Source organism: Saccopteryx leptura, chromosome 3 (assembly GCF_036850995.1).
Source record: "Saccopteryx leptura isolate mSacLep1 chromosome 3, mSacLep1_pri_phased_curated, whole genome shotgun sequence".
Taxonomy (NCBI): Eukaryota; Metazoa; Chordata; class Mammalia; order Chiroptera; family Emballonuridae; genus Saccopteryx; species Saccopteryx leptura.
This window is the reverse complement of record NC_089505.1, coordinates 91,353,016-91,376,009: the sequence shown is the minus strand read 5'-3', so window position 1 is coordinate 91,376,009 and position 22,994 is coordinate 91,353,016. Positions and strand designations below refer to the sequence as shown.

Here is a 22,994-nt window from a genome sequence, read left to right as displayed (position 1 = left end):
GGGGAGGACTGCTTCGCCACTACTGTGCCAGAGACCCCCTAACCCCCACTCCTAGACCCAACCCCAGGCTGGTTTTACTGAAAACGTTTATTATGACAAAATATCAGAGCTTCATGTAAGTTACCACAAACTGGTGGGTTTGCTTAAGGTTAGAACTGGGGCAGAGAGACTTGCTCCCCACGATAGGCTCATCTCTTGCCTGGAGGGGACTTTGGGTGCTCAGCTGGCAGGGTCAAGATGGATAATTGGTTATTAATGACAGATTGTCAGGAGAGCTTATAGAAATGAGGTGGGGTGGGCGAGTCAGCAGCCTCCTCTTCCTGCCTCTGCATGGTCCTGGGTTGAGCTGTGGAGGGCTCTGTGTTCCTGGTCCTCTTAGGGCTGATGACGATGCTGCTGTTGGTGACACGGGGCCCATACCAGCCTGCCCAGTACTGTGTGTCTTTGCCCCCATGCCGGAAGAGGATGTAGCGGACACCTGGAGGGTAATCTGAGAAGGTGTGGGAAACCTGGAGGGAGGAGAGGAGAGGAAGTGACCACTAGGACTGGAGAGCGGATGAGATTGGTGACCACTCAACTGCAGAGAAGGGAGGAGCCTTGTGTGGGAGAGTGGGGGGATTGCGGCCCCTGGGAGGAGTGAGTGGGTGGCCGGCAAGCAGTTGGGACCTCACCTCTGTCCACGTGGCATCGTTCCACTGAGGGATGGTCACAGGTGTGGGCTCGAAGGAGGCCAAGGCGATGTAGTCAGCTGAAACCAGCTGTACTTGGATCTCATAGGTGCAGCCGCAGTCTGCTCTGGCAGCAAACCTAGGGGAGTGTGGGGCTCAGGACTACGCACCCCAAGATGTAGGGGGCCCTGGTGGTAGGCAGGCAAGCAGGCCTACAAGTTGGAGCTCTGAGTCATTTCCTTGTGAGGCCCATGAGGCCCACCTTCTTTGTACCCCCAGGGTAAAGAGTCTATTGCACTGGGCCTCGGTTACTCCCTCTGAGAAAAGAGCAACTGTTGGGTATTTCACCTTAGAAAGCAAAAGGCTCTCTATAGAGATCAAGGCGCAGGTTGTCGGAGCTGTGTCGCCTATAAACGACAGTGGGCCAGCTGTGGACTCAATCGTGGGTCTCAAGGGAAGGCCTGTGTGGTGGGGGCTGGCAGAGTTTCCCCTCTGCTTAGCCCTGCTGTCTCCGTTCCCCACCCCCAACTCCGCACGGCCCTCAAATCCTGTCCCTTCACACTCACGAGTGCTGCCCAGGCTGGAACTGGGGTCCTTCTGTCATGGGCCAAGGCAGAGCCTGGCAGCCTGGCACAGCTCTGCAGGGAAGGAGCCTGAGAAAGCTGTGGGATGAATGGTCACGGGGGGCAGGGCAGGCAGACTTGAAGGCATTTTGGCGTCTGTGAGGTTCAGAAAGGCTATGTCTTGGCTGTGTGATGCTCTAGTGCCTGTTTGTGACAATTCATCTGTAGGCCTCAGTATCCCCATCTGTAAACTGGGATTAATGTCTCCTGCTGACACAGGTTTGTGGGGAGGTAGGGAGGTGCTGTTGGATGAGCAAATGATGGATTTGTCTGCTAGCGGGTTGTAAGTTGGGTTGACCTGGGTTTTGGGCCTGCCCGTGCCCTAGGACAGTGGTTGCCAACCCCTGGGCCGCGGACTGGTACCGGTCCGTGGGCCATTTGGTACCAGTTCGCAGAGAAAATAAATAACTTACATTATTTCCTTTTTTTTTTTTAATTTTTTTTTTTATTTATTCATTTTAGAGAGGAGAGGGAGAGAGAGAGAGAGAGAAGAGAGAGAGAAGGGGGGGAGGAGCTGGAAGCATCAACTCCCATATGTGCCTTGACCAGGCAAGCCCAGGGCTTCAAACCGGCGACCTCAGCATTTCCAGGTCGACGCTTTATCCACTGCGCCACCACAGGTCAGGCCACATTATTTCCGTTTTTTATATTTAAGTCTGAACAATGTTTTATTTTTTTAAAATGACCAGATTCCCTCTGTTATATCGTCTAAGACTCACTCTTGACGCTTGTCTTGGTCACGTGATACATTTATCCGTCCCACCCTAAAGGCCAGTCCGTGAAAATATTTTCTGACATTAAACCGGTCCATGGCCCAAAAAAGGTTGAGGACCACTGCCCTAGGACACTGCTGCGCACAGAAAGGGCACTCGCTCCAGGTGTTCTTAGGAAAAGGGGAGAATAGAATGTGGGAATCGGGCCTCACTCACCAGTCTTTAACCGTAATGTCAGGCCGGTACACATCCATTAGCTCCTCCCAGTAGCCCTCGGCTTTGAGGTCCACCAGCTGCGACTTGAGGCACAAACTGGGGAGCAGAAGGAAAGGCATGCATTCCTAGGTGTGTTCTGTGAGGCCTGGTCCCAGGGAGCTGGTTCAGGGGACCCACCAGTGCCCCCGATCACTGCAGGACAGGTAGTGGCTAGTGCTGACTCTGGTTCCTATGTTGGTGAAGGCCCATGAGAAAATACTCAGTTTGACCCTCTTGTGCCTGGGTGGCATCCCTGTCCACAGGCCCAGTCTCCCAGGGGCCCAAGGAAGTCCTGTTTCTAGGTTAGGGATAGCCTGTAGACACCTGACAGCCTCACTACCCCATGGGTTCCCAGCCTCCTTATATAGATCTCCACGCCCAGTCCCTGAGCTGACTTCTGCCCCAAGAGGCAGAAGCCTCTGAGCTGCTGTTGGAACCACCTCCCTTGAGCTTCGCAGAGGGTCTGATGCAGGCAGGTTTGGGATTTGGCAAAAGGTGTCCTGACCCTCTCCCCCCAAAACAGCCTACTTGCTTCAGTTTGTCTTACTCATAGGATGTGACGAAGTACTTCCTGACTTTGGAGTCAGGAAAACCTGTCCCGTGGTCTCCAGGTAAGCTCTCCACCTTCCATTGGTGACCCCCATTGAAGTCGATTTTCCAGGACGTCATACCCTCTAGGAAAAATAGATCTGAGTAAATGTCATTGTACAGCTCCGTTGGTCCCAGGAGCGACAGATGGAGAGCGCAGGGGCCTGCTTATGCTCAGGTCTCAAGGTGTGCAGCCCACTGTGACTTGGAGGTGCACTCCTCCACACCAGTCCCCACCCTATCCACTCTGATCTGGGACCCTCAACTCCTAACATGAACTGGGGGAAAAAACCAACCTTGCCCCACTTTCATGTTGTTGAGGGTGTCTGGGAAATACTTAAGTTTCAGTTCTCAGAACATTACATTACCAAGGGCCTATGATGGCACATCTGTTCTGAATGGCTAATGTGCATTTGTCCCAATGAATAGCACTTGACAACTGACATTCCTCCAACACCCTAACTATCTAACAGATCTGAGGGGCATGAGGACCATTTACAGGTTTGCTGGTGGGTCACAGGAACCTCTATCGTGAGCAGGAAGGTTAATAAGTGGGAGTATAGGCACCCTCTAGGTTGTTGGCGTTAGTAGCCCCATATTCGTGGAAGGAGTCCCACCAGCTTGGCTCAACAGGTCTGGTCTCCCTCTTCAGACTGAGCTGAGAGGACCTTAGAAGACAGGTGTTTCTCACCACGGCTTTCCAGAACAATCACCAGGGGAACTTTTCCAGATTACTCCCTTGCTCTCACTACAAGGAGCCCACACGTATTTCCCAGGTGCCGAGAGTTCCCCCAGTAGAGAACCAGACAGGTGACACAGAAATTCAGGAGCTGGGCTGCACTGAGTGTGGACCTAAGGAGAGATGTGAGCGAGACTGGACTGGCCATCGCTGGGCTCAGGGCTCGGGGAGGGCAAGGCTGCGGGGGCTCTGCAGGGCTGAGCTGCACTGGCGGCCTGGTTGGGCAGCTTCCGAACGCAACCTGGGTCACGTGGAGAGATGTGAGTGTCTGAAACGCTGACTGTGTGTCTTATGAGATGGACCCGAGGGCCTTCAGCAGGTGGACATTTCTGGATCTATAGGCAAGAAACATGTCTGTCTTAGGGCCTAACATTCCCATCTGTAAAATGGAACTAGCTCTACTTCTTTGGCCAACTCCTGTTATCCATGTGAGGATAAAGAGAAAATAGGCATGAAAGGAATTCTGAGCACACAAACAATGCCTCTTAATCGTTTGCTGCCACAGCCCCAGTAAGGAGCAAGGTGCCTAGTATGTAGTAGGTGTTGAACAAGGAAAAAAAACCTGATGAATACAAGAGAACACGGGCTAAATGGGCCTGAAAATATATGACTGCAGTCACCTCTCCAAATCCTGTTTCTTCATCTGAATACCTGGGATGACGGGAGGGTAATGACACTGTGAAGAGCTCAGGCCCGCACCTGGCACAGAGGAAGCCCTCCATAAAAGTTAGGCAGTGCAGACTGAGCTACAGGGGCAAAATGTTTATTCATTCAACATGCTTCTTGAGCATCTGCTATGTGAAGGTATTGTGGACACTGGATGTAGAGTGGCAAACAAGATCCATTAGACCCCTGGAACTTGAAGTTTGTGGTGGAGAAAAAACACCCAATCAGATAAGGTAATTCTAGGTTATGAAAGGTGCTATGAAGGAACCAAATGGGGGTGACAGAGCAGAGGGAGGGAGGGCTGTTTTTAAATAGACCAGTTCAAGTCTGAACAGAACTCAAGAAGGAGGAGCAACCAAGAGAAGCATGGTACGTGTTAAGTTTTGAGAGCACATTTCAGGTAGTGTGGGCATAGCAAGTGCAAAGGCCCTGAGGTTCTGGAAAGGAAGCAGCCAACCTTCAGCACATGGGTTGCGTAGGAGGTTCCTGCGGAGGCTACATATAAAGTAAAAGATCTTCCAGTCATCCACAGGCTCGTCCCAGTTCTCAGTGACGAAGCCCTCACGCAGGCTTTTGCATTTCCAGAGGGTCACAACATCAATGAGGTCACGCCAGAGGCTGCAGACAGGGCGGCAGTGCAACAGCAGCTGGCGGGCAGGCACGTGTGTGAATACCTCCAACAGGATGTTCTCAGGCAGTTCGTTCATGCTGACCAGGGCCATAGCTGGGGTGGGGGTGGGTGCACACACAGGCCTGTGGGGGGCAAAGGTGGTTATAGCCCTGACCAAGAAGGTGGACTCCTCAGATCCTGAGGGTCTTGGGCCAGGGATTCCCAGTCCTACTTCTGTTATAAAAGAAGAGAGGTTAAGACAAGCATCTGAGCATCCTTCCAGTACACTGCAGGTGCTCAAAATATAGGCTTAATTTTTAAAGAGGCCTTTCTCCCAACCTAGCCAGGTAGCTGTTGGTTAGAGTACTGTCTCCCTACACCAGGGGTCCCCAAACTTTTTACATAGGGGGCCAGTTCACTGTCCCTCAGACCGTTGGAGGGCCGGACTATGAAAAAAACTGAACAAATCCCTGTGCACACTGTACATATTTTAAAGTAAAAACAAAATGGGAACAAATACAATATTTAAAGAACACATAAATTTATATCAACAAACTGACCAGTATTTCAATGGGAACTATGGGCTTGCTTTTGGCTAATGAGATGGTCAATGTACTCCTCTCACTGACCACCAATGAAAGAGGTGCCCCTTCCGGAAGTGCGGTGGGGCCGCATGCCTCCCCCAGGCCGTAGGTTGGGGACCCCTGCCATACACCAAGGTGCAGGTTTGATCTCCAGTCAGGGCACATACAAGAGTCAGCCAATGAATGCATAAGTAAGTGGAACAACAAATTGATATTTCTCTCTCAAATTAATAAATCAAAAAATTTTTTTAAAAAGGCCTTTTCCCCCATTAAATAATTGTAGCCTGATTTGTGGTGGCGCAGTGGATAAAGCACTGATCACAGGTTCCAAAGCCCCAGGCTTGCCCTGTCAAGGCACATATGAGAAGAAATTACTACAAGTTGATGCTTCCTGTTCCTCCCCCCCCACACACACACACTCTCCTCTCTAAAAAAGAACATGTATATTTTAAGTTGGTGAACAGTAAGACTTGGCCGAGGCTACCCTGTTGTCTGCAAGCATTCGTAGTGATACTTTAGTGCTGTGAATTCACTGTTATAAAATCTTTATTGCATCCCAGGACTATATCGAGCAAGACTGCCTGGGTGGTGTGAAAAGGAGGTGATAACTGTCCCTGCCTCAGACGGGCTGGGGCAGTCCAGTTAGTACAAGGAAAGCATTTAGCACTGGACGTCACCACTAACACTGTTATTATTAGACCAAAACCAAAACCAAAACCAAAGTAGTAGTAGCTATCTGACCCCAAGAATGCCTTACTTCCTCTACATCTAAATTGCACAAGGGTTTTGAAGAATTTTCAGTGCCACCATCGCAGTGGCCTGAATCTTGCCCGAGGGTTCCGGTAGTGCAGAACTCTAAACGGATCCCCCACCCCACCCCGCGGGGGTGGGGGAGGAGGGTATATTCTCCGCCCACACCTAGAGGCACTGGTAGGACTTTTCATTTTCTATGGAGACTGGGACAAAGTAGCAGTTGAGCGTCTTCTCTAAGTTCCTGTTCCTGAAAAAACTGAGGGTGGGCCACACTCTGGCTCCTCCTGCCCAGGAAGCAGCATTTTAGCATGGCAGAGAGAAAATAAAATGGTAAGAAAGTCATTTGTACATTGTGCAAAATACTATGATGGATAAACTCGTGAGGCCTCTTCTGACATTTTAGGAGGAACTGTAAACATTTAAAAAATATATACGAAACCTGTGAATTTTTACAACATTGGCGACTTCTAAAAGCACTGTCTACACAAAAGTCACTGGGCTCTGGGACAGGTACGAACAACACCTCACTTGGGCGTCCTGGTCTTTGACTTGAGTCATCTGTTATTACTCCCCCCACCCTGTTTCCGTCCATTGTGGGCCTAGCGTGACACCCGACTGCGCGGTGGTGCTCATGGAGCGCAAACCCTGGGGCATTTGCGGTGGAAACGTCCACGCCAGCCCTAAGGAGTCACCTCGCACTTACTGGGCTTCCCACGTGCGCGGCCCGGAGTCACGCGCTAGCCTTTTCACCCGTAGACCCTCCCAACGACTCCTCAAAGCGCTGTTACCAGGGCCACTTCTCAAAAGCAAAAGCTGAAGGTAGGAAAAGTCCGGCGCCTGTCCCAGGCCCCGCGGCGTGCGAGTGCCGGCAGGTCCCAGTTCGTCCCCCACCTAGGGTGTCGCCCGCGAGGTGTGGCCTGGAGGTCAAGCCTGTTTTGGGGTTGGGGGTCCCACCGGCTCGGCCCAGAGTCGGAGTCAAGGCTGGGTGACGGGGGACCCCGCGCAGCGCGCGACCAGACCCGGGAGACCAGCCCCAGCCCCGCACCCCACCGGAACCCCACCCCACGGTCCCGGGACTCACGATCCGCCCCGCCCTAGACAGCGTCCACGGTGAATGCCCCGGGTCCCCCTGCACCCCGCCTCCCGGCGCTGGTTTTTCAAGCCCCCGCCGGCGCCTGTCGTACCCCTGCCTGTCTTCTCGCTGGGCCGCGTCCTGGGCACAGGACAGGACGCCCTGGCGAGACCCCAGCTTCGCGTCAGTCTGGAGCCTGCGGCCTCCGCCGCGCTGTCCCCTCCGGCCTCGCCCCGCCCAGGGCTCTCGCCTCGCCCCGCCCCGCGCTGGCGTCACGAGCCGCGCTCGGCTCGCCCCCTCGGCACCTGCCGTAGGGGATCACCTCGTGATACTGACGCCGGGTCATCGCTTCCGCCCCGGGAAAAGAAGTCTGGAGTCTTCACGGTCGGGGCCACCGTACGGGAACTCAGGACCTCGTTTCCTAAACCTCAGCCTTTCCTTCCAGGCGGTGGGAGGCTCAGCAACTGGCACCCATCTTTTCCCTTTGCTTTCTCCTGCCACCGGGGAGGCCCCAGGCTCTTCCAACCAAGCCCTTAAGACTCCGCCCCCGCACCGGCCATTCCTCCGACCTCTCAACCGGTTTCTGACTTAACGAAGGGAGGTGGGACCGGTGGGCCCCTCCCTGGAGGGGTGGTTGCTGAATGTGAGTGAGTCGCCTTGGCCGGATTGCTGAGTTGGTTGGAGCATAGTCCTGAAGTGCAGAGGTTGCCAGTTTGGTCCCTGGTCAGGGCGCATACAGGAACAGATCAATGTTCCTGTCTCTCTCTCCCTCCCTCCCTCCCTTTCTCTCTAAAGTCAATAAATAATAATAATAATAATAAACATTAAAAAAGAAGAGAAGAAAGTCAGCCTTAGTCTGGTTCCTACCTCCCCTGGGGCTGGACCAAGGGCCAGCTTCATTTTACTCAAAAGTTAAAGCTTCTTTGCATTTTTGCCAGGATTAAATTAATTACTTCTTTCTTCATTCTGTGGTAGGCCGTGAGACACGAGCAGAGCAAGAACCACAGGCCAGGCACTGAAGGTCACCAGGGTGGGAAGCCCTGGGTGCCTAGTAATGAGCAAAACTGGGAAAACAAGGACCTTACCCCCAGGGTGACCTTTCCTCCACTATGTTGCTGGTCATGCAGCTTAGACCCTCTGATTTCATATTGCTGGTCATGTGGTTCGGACCCTTCCCTGACCTTTCCTCCCATGGCATGTTTCTAGTCCTGCGGGTTAGACTTCCCTTAGCAGGGGAGTGAACAAGGGGGCAGGAGATGATGATACCTTAAAGATTAAGCCCCCAGAGCAATGAGGTTCTGACCTGTCTCAAGTACACCTAGTCCTCAATTGTGTTTCAGCTCCAAACCCAGAAAAGCAGCAAAACCAGACAAGCGAGGACAGAGCTGACCTCAGGACCAACTGCATTGACTAATTACCCCTGTTTTCTGGCCCTGACAAATCAGTGGAGACCACAACCCTGAAAGGAGGCACCTGGAGAGCTGATGAATATTTGATTGAGATCCTCCCCTGGAACCTACCCTAAGATCACTCTTAAAAGCCCTTAGCATGAAGGGATGAAGAACCCAGTGTGAAGTGTGCTCTCTCCCTGGGGAGCACACCCGAGCCTCCCCTCCCCATCTTGCCCTGCCCCCATGAATTTTCCTCGCCTCTCTCTTTCTCCTAAGCTCTAAAGCAGTGGTTTTTAACCACTGATCTGCCAGCAGTTTTGTGCCGGTCCGTGAAAGAGTTAACCACCTGCTAATGTATGAAGATTATACAGTCTATAATTTTTGGGTATATGATTAACCAGCACGAAATTTCTGGTGGACTGGCGATTGAAAACCACTGCTCGAAAGGATCTCATGAGACTCGCAACAAGGGGAGCAGCGGGCGGCAGCAGCTCATGCCAGGCTAACCCCCTGAACCTGTCTCCAAGGACCCCCTTTTCTCTGACTTCCCAGTGATCCAAAGCAGCCTGCCTAGGCCCATTTCTTTCTTGCCTGTAACATATCTAGAAAACCAAAGCAGGACCGCCAAGGCTCCTTCTTCTGCTTCTTTAATCCTAGGCTCCTTCCTTGTTTCATGTCCCAAGCTCTGTAACTGATTGAGGCACTCATTCTCACAAGCGAGTGGCCCGCCCAGACCTTTCTGAGCGTGTTCCTGCAGGGCCAATAAATCCTTGCTTTACTTGCTGCACTTTGTCTCCTGACTGAATTCTTTCTCTCAAGAACACAAGCATTGAGAGCTTGTCATTTCCCTGGTAACAATTCTACAAACAGTTATCAAGCACCTGGTACTTCAGGGAACCACAAAATGTTGTGCATACTTTGCACTGCCCAGGGGTGCCTAACCAGATCACATGAAGTCGTTAGGGCTGTATCTCCTCCAGAGAAGGGTGTCAGCTGCCAACTTGTCATATAGGTAGTGAGTGGTGGTCCCTGCCCTAAGGCCCTAATCTAGCTCATTGGTTTTTGGGGTTTCTTTTTGTGTGTGTGACACAGAGAAAGAGACAGAGGGATAGACAGGGATGGACAGACAGGAGAGGAGAGATGAGAAGCATCAATTCTTTATTGTGGTATCTTAGTTGTTCATTGATTGCTTTCTCATATATGCCTTGGTGGGGGTGAGGGGGGGCTACAGCAGAGCAAGTGACCCCTTGCTCAAGCCAGAGACCTTGGGTCAAGCCAGCAACGTTTGGGGTCAAGCCAGGGACCATGGGGTCATGTCTATGATCTCATGCTAAATCCAGTAACACAGTGCTCAAGCTGGTGAGCCCACACTCAAGCCAGGGACCTCGGAGTTTTGAACCTGCGTCCTCTGCATCCCACTCTCATGCTCTATCCACTGCGCCACCACCTGGCCAGGATAGCTCATTGTTGAGTGAGATAATTACATTTAACAGTATTTATTGTGTACATACAATGTGCGAGGCACCATTCTAAATGCCTTGGCTTCATCTAATGTCAGTAAAGCTCTTGGCAGAGTAAGGGAAACACCAGTAAGCAGTACCTGAGATGTCACTGCTGACCCAGCATGAGGTGTATGTAGGGGCTGCCAGGAGATATCCACACAGCCCACCCCCAGGCTTGCAGCCAGGCCTCAGAGGAAGAAGGTAGCAATGCTGATGACTGCTGGGACAAGGTGTTTGCAGTTCATCAAGGGGTCTGTCCCATGACCCTGGCTCTGTGATGGGCTGGCTCCTAAAATGTCAACCCCTCTCTGTACTTTGTACAGAAGCCACACATGTTGCCACTTCTGCAGGTCTGGGGCTTCCCATGAGGTTTGCCCTTCTTCCCACCTCCCCAATCCAGAAACCACAGGGCACAAGTTGGGCTGGGAAACCTTTTATTTGGCTGCATGCAGCAGGGGCAGGATCAGAGCACTGCTGTCCCTTCAGCAGAGGAAGAGGCATAGGGCGGGGTGGGGGGATGTCCTGTGAATGGCAGTTCCAAGGGTGGGGTGTGGGCTTGGAATGCTCTCCAAGCCCCAGGGAGCCTGGTCTAGGCGTGGAGGTGGACAGGTCGTCCTTGAAAACCCCCAGCCCACTCATCCTAAGCCACACATTCTAGCTTTCAGAATCAGAGCCCAATTCTGCACCACCTGCCCTGGGTCACCACACACAGGATTCCGGAGGTCTTCTGAAGAGCCCCACCCCCATCTGGCTTCTGGGGCTTCATTGACGGTGAGGACAGTCCCGACCTGGCATGGACTCCAGCCTCCCTTACCCCAGGCCTGCCCATCTCAGATAAGGCCTGAGCCCCTGGGCCACACCACCTCTCTGAGCAGGTGGGCTGAGAAAGCTTGAGAGTAGCAGAGAATGGGACAGAAGACCGGAGAATAAAGCCCTCTGTCCACTCCCAGATCTGTCTGAGCTATCTAGTCACCTCTCAGCATCTGCATGATCCAAGGCAGCCACAGGTTTGCCAGAGGTCCTCCACACTGTCCCTGCTCCAAGGACCCCCCAAAAGAGACAGGGAGAAAGGCCCAGGAGGGGAAGGTGGAAACACAGACCTAGGTTGCCATCTGAGCTTGGAGATGCACCCTCAGAGGAGTCTGGGGAAGAAGTCGTGGGGACGGGGGACATCCTGTACGTCCCTAACCTCAGGGGCCCCATCTCTTAAAGGTGTCCACAAGCCTCCCCATCACCATTCAGGCCAAGCCCTCAGGTGAGCTGGCTGTCCACTACATGTGATGGCTGCTCAAATGAGGAGGGCCACAAAGAAGAGGCAACTGGAGGGCAAGGACGAACTAGGAAGTCTAGGGGAGCCCAGCCCAACACCCCTTCCCAAGCCCAGCCTTCCTCTGACAACAGTTTACCAGTTAGGGTTCTACGGATGGGGGTTTGGGGGCGTCAGGGCAGCGGGGGGCCCGATGGTGATGCTGCTGTTGGTGACCCTTGGGCCATACCAGCCAGCCCAGTAGTGAGTGTCCACGCCACCGTGCTGGAACCAGATGTAGCGGACGCCGGGTGGGTAGTTGGAGAATGTGTGGGAGACCTGGGAGAGGGGTCAGGCAGAGGGAGGGAGAGAGGTCAGGGCAGCTGACCCCGAGGGTGGCACTGTCCAAGGGGCCGGGGACAAGGAAGGGGCTGCTGTCTTCGTGTTAAACTGGGAGTCAGCAGAACTGAGTTCTAGTTCTTACTCTGTGATGTTGGGCAGATGACTGCCCCTCTCTGTCCCCTAGTGTCGTCCTCTGTAAACTGAGGTGGAACCTGGAGGGTCCACTCTACAGGATTATTATCTAAGTGCAGTGCAGAGCAACTGAAGAAAAATTTGAAAGCTGCCAAAGGATGTGCAATGTACTCATCACTGGGCACATAAAGCTATTTAAATGGAAATTAATTAAAGTTAGATAAAATTAAAAATCCAGTTCCTCAATCACACTAGGAACTGGCTCTTACTGTGTTCGACAGTCACATGTGGCTATTGGTGACCATACCGGACAGTGCAGACAGACCATTTCTATTATTGCTGAAAGTTCTATTAGACAGGACTAGTCTAGATCAAGAGTTGGCTAAACTATGGCTTAGCTCCCCCGCTGCTTATTTTTGTAAATAAAGTTTTATTAGAACACAGGCATGTCCACTTGTTAAACTGCTTTCGCGACACAATGGCAGAGCTGAAGAGTTGAGTAGTTGCGACAGACACAGCACGGCCTGCAAAGCCTATAGATGTTTTTATCTAGTTTTTTTAAGAAAACGTTTGCTGGCCCCTGGTCTAGACAATAGTAACAACCAATATTAGTCATTAATAACAGTCAACCTGGAACATGGCTTTCCCGGCATCATTGCACTGACATCCTTCAGAGCTCAGAGTAGCCAAAGCCCAGGTGAGAAGCAGCAGAGCTGGGATTTGAACCAAGGCCTGTCAGGCTATCATCTCAGCCTTGGGCAGTGTACCCCCTGCTCCCTTCCTGGCCCACATACCTCCCTCCACTTGGCATCACTCTTCTGCTGGATCATTGCTGGGTCTGGCTGGAAGGTCCCCAGAGGCGCATGTGCAGATGACAGGAGCTGAACACACAGCTGGTACTTGGACCCGCAGTCTGGCCTTGCTGCGAACCTGCAGGCAGAGGGAAGGCCCATTAGGGCCTTCGAGATGGGGGGCAGGGTGGGGCGGGGAGCCTGAGCGGCAGGCCCCCCCAGACACTCACCAGTCCTTGACCTTGATGTCCGGTCGTGTGGTGTCCATCAGCTCCTCCCAATACCCTTCGGCCTTGAGGTCCACCACCTGGGACTTGAGGCAGGTGCTGGGGGTGGACGGAGGGTGGGAGGCGCTGGGACTCACCACTAGGGCACTGGAAGGCTAGGACTGCCCTCCCAGAGCAGGAGAGACCCCAGGGTGCAGTGACTTGGGCTTTCCTCCCACCTGAGACCCCCTGACCTTGGATCTTACTAATAAGAAGTCACGAAGTATTTCTTGACCTGGTCATTGGGGAATTCCTTCCTCTGGTCTCCAGAGAGATCTTCCACCTTCCACTCATCACCTCCATTCACGTCCAGGCTCCAGAACTCAAATCCCTCTGGCAGGAAAACACAGTTCACATCAAAGGGAGGTCCCCCAGTGGTCACCTCTCCCAAGGGCTCCTTCCTCCTGCTTCTTCTCCCAGGATAACAGCAGTTGCCCTCAAGCCCTGTGCTGTGGGGCACTGCACATCAATAGTGTGTGCCTCTGGGGCTAGTCCTACCCCTACCAATACTGGGCTGTGTGACCTTAGGCAAGTTGCTTTCCCTCTCTGAGCCTTGATTTTGTCCTCTAGAAACTGGAGTCAAGAATAGGAACTAGCAAACTTTCTGTAAAAGGCCAAAATATTTTTGGTTTTGTGAGCTATAGACTGTTTCTATTACATAGTTTTTTTTGTTTTTTTTTAAAGAACCCTTAAAGCCCTGGCCGGTTGGCTCAGTGGTAGAGTGTCGGCCTGGCATGCAGAAGTCCTAGGTTCGATTCCCAGCCAGGGTACACAGGAGAAGCGCCCATCTGCTTCTCCACCCCTCCCCCTCTCCTTCCTCTCTGTCTTTCTCTTCCTCTCCCGCAGCCGAGGCTCCATTGGAGCAAAGATGGCCCAGACGCTGGGGATGGCTCCTTGGCCTCTGCCCCAGGTGCTAGAGTGGCTCTGGTCGCAACAGAGCGATGCCCCGGAGGGGCAGAGCATCACCCACTGGTGTGCAGAGCGTCGCCCCCTGGTGGGCGTGCCGGGTGGATCCCGGTCGGGCGCATGCAGGAGTCTGTCTGACTGTCTCTCCCCTTTTCCAGCTTCAGAAAAATACAAAAAAAAAAACACCCCAAAAAACTAGCTTAATATTTTTCTAAGCTCTTTTATTACAGAAGGTTAAGATATTCCTAGACATTTTAATCCAAAAAAAAAAAAAAGAACCCTTAAAAACTGTAAAAATTATTCTTAGCCCCTGGGCCAGATTTGGCTCATGGACCATAGTGTGCTAACTGCTGGTCAAGAACATAGCTGTTGTGGAGTCAAATGAGGTAGGCATCTGAAAGCTCTGGAGAGCTTGGAGTTGTTTTATCATCATTTTGCTCCAGAATCGGGACACATAACAGAGAATGAGGCTCCCATCCTACCCCATCCCAGTGTCTAGCTGATGAGTTGGAACATAGCAAGACTGCAGAAGTCTTGTTTTACCTGTTGTTGAAATGTACTGGACAAAAGACTGGATCTCTCATTCTTCCATAGGCAAAGCCCCCTTCAACTTCTGGGATGGTTCTATTACGCCTAGCCCTGGAGACTGGGAACTACGCCAACAAAACATGGCTGACTCCCCGGTCTTGTGTCTGGGGGCATATTAGTCCTAAATAGCTATAGAAAAGGTATCTATCTTTTTTTAAAATTTATTTTATTTTATTTTTATTTATTTATTCATTTTTTTTTTTTTTAGAGAGGAGAAGGAGAGACAGAGAGAGAGAAGGGGGGAGGAGCTGGAAGCATCAATTCCCATATGTGCCTTGACCAGGCAAGCCCAGGGTTTCGAACCGGCGACCTCAGCATTTCCAGGTCATTTTATCCACTGCGCCACCACAGGTCAGGCTTTTTTTTTTTTTTTACAGAGACAGAGAGAGAGAGTCAGAGAGAGGGATAGACAGACAGGAATGGAGAGAGATGAGAAGCATCAATCATCAGTTTTTCATTGCGACACCTTATTTGTTCATTGATGCTTTCTCATATGTGCCTTGACCATGGGGCTACAGCAGACCGAGTAACCCCTTGCTCAAGCCAGTGACCTTGGGTCCAAGCTGGTGAGCCTTGCTCAAACCAGATGAGCCTGCGCTCAAGCTGGTGACCTCGGGATCTTGAACCTGGGTCCTTTGCATCCCAGCCCGACGCTCTATCCACTGTGCCACCGCCTGGTTAGGTGAAAAGGTATCTATTTTAAGGATAGAATAAGAAATGCCACCCTTGGCCTCAGCTTGCTCATCTGAAAAATGGGTACCAGTACCTACCTTTTAGGGCTATTGTGAGAGGATCAAAGACTTAAACCATTCAAAGTACCTAGTTCATTGTAAGTGCTTAATACATGTTAGCTGGTATCCTGACAGTATGTGTACTGGGGACCCACTCTGCACCCCACCTTCAGCACACGGGTTGTGCAGGAGGTTCCTGTGGAGACTCCGTAGGAAGTAGAAGATCTTCCAGTCAGCCACAGGCTGGTCCCAGTCCTCGGAGATGAAGCCCTCACGCAGGCATTTTCGTTTCCAGACGGTGACGAGGTCTATGAGGTCGCGCCAGAGGCTGCAGACTGGGCGGCAGCGCAGCAGCAGCTGGCGGGCTGGCACGTGCGTGAACAGCTCCAGCAGGATGTTCTCAGGCAGCTCGTTGATGTTCCCCACCGCCATGGCTCCTGGCTTCCGGATGCTCGGCTGTGGTAAACGGAAAAGCTAGGCTACAGACCAAGGCCTTTCCCCGGACCTGGTATTTGCAGCACTGCACGGTGCTGGTGGTTCCCATCTCAGGCCTGCCATTGGTTGTCTCAGGAAAGTCACTGCGCCTCTTTGAGCCTCAGTGTCCTCGTTGGAGCCAGGAACAGCACTTACCTCCTGGGGAGGCTTCAAGGAGCCTGTGACACAGCAGAAGCTCAGTCAAGGTGAGCTCTGATTTTTATTTTATATATTTTTACTGGCATCTCACATCAGCCTCTGAAGGAAGCTAAGGAGGTCCGCGGAGAGGTGCCTGGATCTGCCCACAGTCACACAGACAGGAGCCCGAGCCTTCTCTGATTCTAGAATCAGCCTGTTTCAATAGGCCAGTGTTTAGAATGGAACGCGCAGCCTCGCAAAGCATTTTAGCCTATCCGGTGCCTTGTCCCATCTCTCTCCCATCCTCGGAGAGGGGGACCCGATGTTGAGGACAGGGATGATTATGGTTGTCAATGGAGGTCCAAAGGGCTCAAGTGACTTTCTCAAGACCTCAGTGGAAATTATCTGCCCAGCTGGGACTGGAGAAGGGGTGAGCGATGGAAAAGCCTTTCCTAGACCCCCCCGGCCCTATTCCCGTGGCTGGGCTCCAGCTCCAGGTCCCCTCGTGCATCTTCAAATCCCTGTTCCGCGTTGTGACTTTAAAATGTCCCCCAAAGTCGGGGCTCGGGCCCCTACGTAACTAGGGAGCCCCAGCCCGGGTTTCCGTCCGCAGGGTCGCTGGAGGCTGCGCAGCGCAGTCACCACGGCCTGGGACCTGTCGGCGCGGGGCCTAGCTCACGTACCGCGGCGGGACCAGACACCGCCGAGCCCCCCGCCAGGTCCCCGCCCGCCGGCCCGCCCGCCCGCGTCCCCGCTGCGGCGCTCCCTGCTCCCACTCCTGCCGATCACCTGCACTCGGCAGCCGATGCGATATCCCGCTCGGTCGCGGGAGCTACGCCTGCCGCCGCCTGCAGTCGCGGGTGGACGCGGCCGGGTCCTCGCTCTCCTAGCCCCGCCCCGGCCCCGCCTCCACTGTCCGCTCCCCTCCCTTCACGGAGCTGCCCCGGGGTGCGCGGGGGGGACTGGGACGCGCCCCCCACCGCGAAGTAGGAAAATTACCCCGGGAGGGGGGTTCCGGGAGGAGCCTCTGCCCCTCCCCTTTGCCTGGGCCGCGCGCCCCGCACCCTCCGCATAACCCAGACTCTCCCTGCCCCCTCGCCGCCTCCTCCCAGCAGCCACCCCAGGAGGCAGCTGGGAAAAGGCTCAGATAGGACCCCCCATTCAAAAACAAAAACAAACAAACAACAAAACACCCAACTCCTGACCTTTCCGGGCCTCCTGGATCAGCGGAGAAACCTGCAGCCTCAGGCCTCCGCCGGCAGACCGCCCAGGACTGCGGGGTGTCCTGGCTCTGGGCCAAAGGCGGGGCGGGGGCGGAGGCGGGGGCCTTTAAGAGTCGCGGCGGGCGGGACCCGACCCAGACGGGGGCAGCACCTAGACTAGCCAGCGCCGCGGGACTCGGGCAGCCTCGCAGCGCTCCGGTTCCTCCTCCTCCTCTCGCGATCGCCTTCAGCAGCGATGGACGGAGACGGTGACCCAGGTAGCCGCCGCAGTCCTGACCCACTCGCTCAGCCTGAGAGGGGAGACCAGGGCAGGCGGGCGAGTACTACAGAGAGGGGGGACCCCCGAAACCCAGCGCCGCCAACTTTCACCTAAGCAAAGTCCTTGAGACATTCTCAAAAGAGCACAGTCCTCTGTCTGGTATCTTGGTCTGGAGGGACGCCTCAAGAATGGCAGGGAGGGAGGGAGGACTCCGTGGGTCCCATTTACCCAGGAGGTAGCATAGGAGTAATCCCACGTTCCCACCTCCTAGCTTTCTGAAGGTTTATTGGGCTGGAGTCTAGGAGGCACCTGGGATGGAGGAGGCTGCAAGCCCTTTTCTTCCATAAACTTCTTCCATTTGCCAGCTCTTGCCTAAGCTGCCCAAATCACCATGGATTTCTTGGGGGCTACTGGCCTTTCCTCACCCCATCCCAGCCTTCCTCCTGGGTTCCCTTGTCTGGAGGGGCCACCCTTCATCTGGGTGACCCCATGCCCAGTGGAGATCAGGCCAGTGGTCAGGGAGGGTTGGGGCACCAGATCTCACAGATGCTCAGGGCCCTCTGAGACTGCCCAGTCATCTTGTCTGGCACAGAGACCCCCTCCCCACCCTTTGAGCTGGCTTGGCCTGTGGGGGTTGCCAGCTGAGTCAGGATGGGAACAAGTCTTGCCTACAGACTCCCCCATCCAGCCCTCAGCAGGCTCATCTCAGAGTGGGCGCTGCTTTGGGGAGGCGATGGGAAACAGACTGATGCATGCTCCAGTAGTAAAGCCCCCTTCTCCCAGCCCTGAACACCCCAGCCCCTTCAGTCCCCACTCCCAATCCTCTGTGGCCCCCTTGCCACACCTTTTATAGGGCCCCAGAATGGGCTCCTGCTTTTTCTCAGGGCCCAGCTATTCCCTGGACTCCAGGGCCCAATCCAGGTGAGTGAATCAGCCTTCGGAGGCAGCTTCCAGGGCCAGATAACTTTCCGACAGCAACAATGTGGGGAGTTGTGTGTGCTTGAGCGGGGGGTGGGGGGACCTGTAATCAGATCTGGGGCCTCAAATGCCAGGCCTGGGGCCAGAAGAGGGGACTGGGTGAGGTGCACCTTTCGGGGAGCATCAGGTGTCCACCAGGGCCAGGGCAGGGCGGGGGGAGGGGTGGAGAGGTGAGGACACTGGGCCCTGCTCCCCAGGGAGCTGTGGGCAGAAGGATGGGCAGGTGATATGGCTTCAGGGCCTGGCATTTTTCTCTCTGACTTCCCACTATTCTGCAACGTGACTTGGGAGAAGCCAGGAAGCATCTCTGGGCCTCAGTTTCCTCTTTGCCAAAAGGGAGAGGGTAAATAAAGCCCCATGTCATCTAGACTTGTGGCAAAAAAAAAAGTTAATAATGAAGGGGACGTGTTGTGCGGAATAAGATGGACTACATAAGATCTACTGAGGACACACTGTGTACTGTGGGCTCTGAAGAGGTAAACCCACATGCAACAATCAAGGATCTGACTGTGTGGGGAGAGGGAGAAAATGCTCATGTGAGGAGGTAAAGGGATGGCAGGCTGGGGTCCTGGCAATGACCAGACTTGGGTCCAGGTTCTGCCTGTTCCTTCCCCCAGTTCCTGGCCTATTTCCACCACCACCTTGGCTTTCCAGGGTTCAGCCCTTAGGACCCCCCCATCCGATGTCTGAGCACTGTGGCCTTCCCCATCTCCCAGAGTGGCCTGATCTCCTCCCTATACCCTCTCCCTTCTCCAGAGACACTGGGCACTTGGTATTTACTTAAGACTTGGATGGCCTAACTGAGGCCAGCTGGGATCCAGAAGACGGTCCAGCCCACAGTTCTGGACGCTTGTCCACCTCCTTACAATTTAGAATGCCCTTGCCCCTCCACAGGGGATTTGAACATTAGCGCTGTTTGAATGGCCTGGCACCAGGATTACTTCCATTTTAGAGATGAGGAAACTGAGGGCCATGAGTGGAAAAAAACCCCAAATCCTTCCTTTTCCAAGTACTGCCCTGTTTGACAAACACAGTCTCTCTTAATGAGCCCCTCTCCCCCATTCCCAAGTCAGACCCCTCTTCCCTTCCCCTCAGGCCTCAGATCCCCGTGGGCCCTTCCCTAATACTAGCAGTGTGACCTTTGGCAATTCAGTTCACATCACTGAGCCTGAGCATTTTCACCTGCAGAATCAAAATCATCACAGTGCTTCCTAATTCAATGAATTCTTTATTGATGTGTGATGGTTATAGGTGGCTCTGGGGTCAGGCTGCCTGGGTTCAAATCTAGGCTCCAAGCACTCATTTGCTGTGTGAGCCTCAGCTGTTTCACGTCTCTGTGCCTCAGTTTCCTCACTAATGAAATAGGGATGATCACAGGAAATACCTTGAAGACATGCTGTGAGGTTTTAGAGAGTAAATGAAATGAAAATGCTCAGAACAGGCTTATACTCACTAAGTGCTCCCAAAACATTAGCTGTTGACAGTGTGGCGGATGCCAGGCACTGAGGATGAAGTAGTGTTTCCCAGACCTCGTCCCTGCCTTCATGCCCTCAGTCTAGTCCCAAGAAAGGTGTTTTATAAACCATCACACACTTGGACAAACCTGGGAAGGACTGAAACTTCTGGTGCTGAGAGGATGTAACTGGGAAATCCAGGAGGGCTTCCATGAGGAGGTGATTGGAGCAGGGATCTTAGAGGGTGGTTGGAAGGATTAAAGAAGTTCATATGTGAAACATAAGGCATTCCTGTTAATAATATTATCAGTTGCTTTTATCTGCTCAGGTATGGGGTGTACTGGCCCTTCAGGGAAACTGAGGCCTGTGAGGCCGCTCTTTGGACTTGGGGCTGGTCTGTGGCCCTGGTCCCCTTTGGGTGTCTTCCACTGGGCACCAGTTTCTGGTCACAATCTCTGGTCCCAGCTGCTGGGTTGGGGGTTGGCTACCTGACACACTGGGGTTCTGGGAAGTGTAGGAAGACTTTCTGTCTGGCGGGAGTCACCACCCGTCCACCTCTTCACCCCCGCAGAGAGCGTGGGCCAGCCCGAGGAGGCAAGCCCCGAGGAGCAGCAGGAGGAGGCGTGCGCGGAGGAGGCGAGCGCTGGGGAAGAGGAGGATGAGGCGGCGTATCTGGACGAGCTGCCGGAGCCCCTGCTGCTGCGTGTGCTGGCGGAGCTGCCGGCCGCAGAGCTCGTGCAAGCCTGCCGCCTGGTGTGTCTGCGCTGGAAGGAGCTGGTGGACGGCGCCCCCCTGTGGCTGCTCAAGTGCCAGCAGGAGGGGTTGGTGCCGGAGGGCGGCTCCGAGGACGAACGCGACCACTGGCAGCAGTTCTATTTCCTGAGCAAGAGGCGGCGCAACTTGCTGCGCAACCCGTGTGGGGAAGGTGAGGGTCAGGCCCTATTACCCCCATGGCTGGAGGGGCTCAGCTGCCCCCTCTGGAAAATGGGCCATACACAATACCAGCCTGCTTTGAGGGTTAAAGGAGATACAGCGCTTGGCACAATGCCCAGCACAGAATAGCCCCAGTAAACACTGTAGTATTATCTCCCTGTCCTCCCGTTCCCTGGGGGGTCTGTTTCCCAGATCCGTTTACCCTCCATGAGCTGGGGCAGGACAAACCCTGTAGGACCTTCCCAGGAGGGAGATGGAGTCTGGGGCAACAGGGAGTGCCTGCTATTCAACCCCACCATCATCTCCCAACCAACATCATTAAAGTAGGGGTGGGCCCAGCACCCGACTACAGGGACAAGAGTCAGCGCTGCCACACCTCAGCAAGGACTGGGTGACTAGGATGGGGCTGTCCTGTTACTACAGAGGACTTGGAGGGCTGGAGTGATGTGGAGCATGGCGGGGACGGCTGGAGGGTGGAGGAGCTGCCCGGAGACTGTGGAACGGAATTCCCCCACGATGAGAGCGTCAAGAAGTTCTTTGCCTCCTCCTTTGAGTAAGGAGAAGGGGGGTGCGTGGGAAGGGGAGAGGGGGCCACCACTCCTTCCTAACTCACTTCCCTCAGGTGGTGTCGCAAAGCACAGGTCATTGACCTGAAGGCTGAGGGCTACTGGGAGGAACTGCTGGACACCACTCAGCCGGCCATCGTGGTGAAGGACTGGTGAGCGGTCCCGCGGGGAGGGGGGAGATGGAGTGGGTGGGGAACAAAGCCACTACTCTCCCTCAGGGGCCACTGCCTCCTCACTCTAGTGGTTGTGGCCACGTGGGCCGGATCTCCTGGAGAAGGTGAAATCCACCTATTCTCCTCAGTTTAAATGTTGGCAAAAGATATTTTTGGGTTTTAATCTGTCGACAGTCCAAACAAAACATGTATTTGTGGGCTAGCTTTGGGCCCAACGTTGGGTCTGGCCCACCTAGGTTTTAGTTCTTGGGTTTGGACTTTGGTCAAGTCACCTTCTCTTTGGCCTCAGTTTCCTTCTCTGTAAAATGAGGAGAGGGGCAGGAGGGTCAACAGACAGGCAGGGTTACCTTCTGTAGAAGGCCAGGCTCACCAGCTGAGGCCTGCCCCCCCCCCCCTCGCTCCCTCTCTGGGGCAGGTACTCGGGTCGCAATGACGCGGGCTGCCTGTATGAGCTCACGGTGAAGCTGCTGTCGGAGCACGAAGACGTGCTGGCCGAGTTCAACAGCGGGCAGGTGGCAGTGCCGCAAATCAGCGACAACGGTGGCTGGATCGAGGTGAGCTTGGAGGCGTAGCGGCGAAGCCAAACCAGAATGTGATAGGCGGGGCTTGTGGAAACCCCGCCCCGCGGCGGGCGGGGCTGGAAGGGCCGACAGGTGTGAATGAAGGCCCCGGGGCTGAGAAATCCGGTGGGGCTAGAGGCGGGCCAGTGCGCCGGGTAGGGCGGCCAGGGGAGGCCTCCGGGCCCGGACCCTGACCCTGACCCTGACTCTGACCCTGACCCTTCTCCTCAACCCCCAGATCTCCCACACTTTCACCGACTACGGGCCCGGCGTTCGCTTTGTCCGCTTCGAGCACGGTGGGCAGGACTCCGTCTACTGGAAGGGCTGGTTCGGGGCCCGGGTGACCAACAGCAGCGTGTGGGTGGAGCCCTGAGGGATCCCTCCCGTAGCTCCCCCTTGCTGCCCTGGAGGGGCAGAGGCCTGGGGTAGAGAGGCCTTAGTGGTAGCACCCTCCCCTTCACCACCCCACGCACACCTCTCCTGCCCTTTACTCCAAGCCCAGCCCCCACACAGGTAGAGAAGGGTTTTGTTGGCATATTATTTGCACCTGAAAGATAAGACGGTTGAAAGAGGCTTGGGCCTGGACTGGGCGCGCCGCTGAACCCCCCACCCCTAGCACAGTGCCAGCCACAAAATGGACGTTCAATAAATATGATTTGTTCAAGGAAGAAATGGATGAACAAATGGATGAATGAACTTTGCATCCTTCCCTGTCTCCTGTCTCCTGTCTCCTGAGGGCCCCTGGCTCAGCCTGGAAAAATACTTGGTGGGGCTCCAACTGCTTTGGTTTCCAGGGCCCATTGGGCTGATGAAGAGCCAGCCAGGCCAGGGCTGGCGGACAAAGGCTGGGATTGTGAGGCCGAGGAGTGGGGAGCTGGGCCTGGCGCCTGACTGATACCCAAGCTGCCCAGAGGCCAGATTGGGGGAGGGGGACACTCTGTGTGGGGGGCCACCCTCCAGGCCTTTCTTGCTCCCCACTCTCATTCCTTTCTGAAGGCAGGATGGTGGGGATGGCAACACCTCATCTAGGGTACAGATTCTCCTGGGCCCAGGGATGCATGCAGGTGACC

At 54.3% G+C, this 22,994-nt stretch overlaps 3 protein-coding genes across 5 annotated transcripts; 1 reads left to right on the top strand and 2 right to left on the bottom strand.

Moving 5' to 3' along the window:
- Window positions 1–72: 72 nt before the first annotated feature.
- Window positions 73–7,829, bottom strand: LOC136399647 (F-box only protein 6-like). Of its 2 annotated transcripts, none has more exons than XM_066375071.1 (6): window positions 7,594–7,829; window positions 4,710–5,005; window positions 2,807–2,933; window positions 2,221–2,316; window positions 672–807; window positions 73–509 (listed from the first exon to the last, which is right to left on the bottom strand). In XM_066375071.1, exons 2-6 carry the CDS (start codon window positions 4,972–4,974, stop codon window positions 267–269), a joined length of 867 nt encoding a protein of 288 aa, XP_066231168.1. In that variant the 5' UTR covers window positions 4,975–5,005; window positions 7,594–7,829; the 3' UTR covers window positions 73–266. The 2 variants fall into 2 exon arrangements, with proteins under 2 accessions (XP_066231168.1, XP_066231169.1); XM_066375072.1 differs by lacking the exon at window positions 7,594–7,829 and adding an exon at window positions 7,384–7,529.
- Window positions 7,830–10,592: 2,763 nt separating this feature from the next.
- On the bottom strand, window positions 10,593–17,074 carry LOC136399653 (F-box only protein 44). Of its 2 annotated transcripts, none has more exons than XM_066375084.1 (6): window positions 16,984–17,074; window positions 15,334–15,622; window positions 13,148–13,274; window positions 12,906–13,001; window positions 12,679–12,814; window positions 10,593–11,749 (listed from the first exon to the last, which is right to left on the bottom strand). In XM_066375084.1, exons 2-6 carry the CDS (start codon window positions 15,596–15,598, stop codon window positions 11,582–11,584), a joined length of 792 nt encoding a protein of 263 aa, XP_066231181.1. In that variant the 5' UTR covers window positions 15,599–15,622; window positions 16,984–17,074; the 3' UTR covers window positions 10,593–11,581. The 2 variants fall into 2 exon arrangements, with proteins under 2 accessions (XP_066231181.1, XP_066231179.1); XM_066375082.1 differs by lacking the exon at window positions 16,984–17,074 and adding an exon at window positions 16,568–16,696.
- Window positions 17,075–17,133: 59 nt separating this feature from the next.
- Window positions 17,134–22,594, top strand: FBXO2 (F-box protein 2). The gene is made up of 6 exons (XM_066375081.1): window positions 17,134–17,258; window positions 20,264–20,617; window positions 21,049–21,178; window positions 21,248–21,343; window positions 21,780–21,918; window positions 22,163–22,594. Exons 1-6 carry the CDS (start codon window positions 17,237–17,239, stop codon window positions 22,295–22,297), a joined length of 876 nt encoding a protein of 291 aa, XP_066231178.1. The 5' UTR covers window positions 17,134–17,236; the 3' UTR covers window positions 22,298–22,594.
- The last annotated feature ends 400 nt before the right edge of the window (window positions 22,595–22,994 follow it).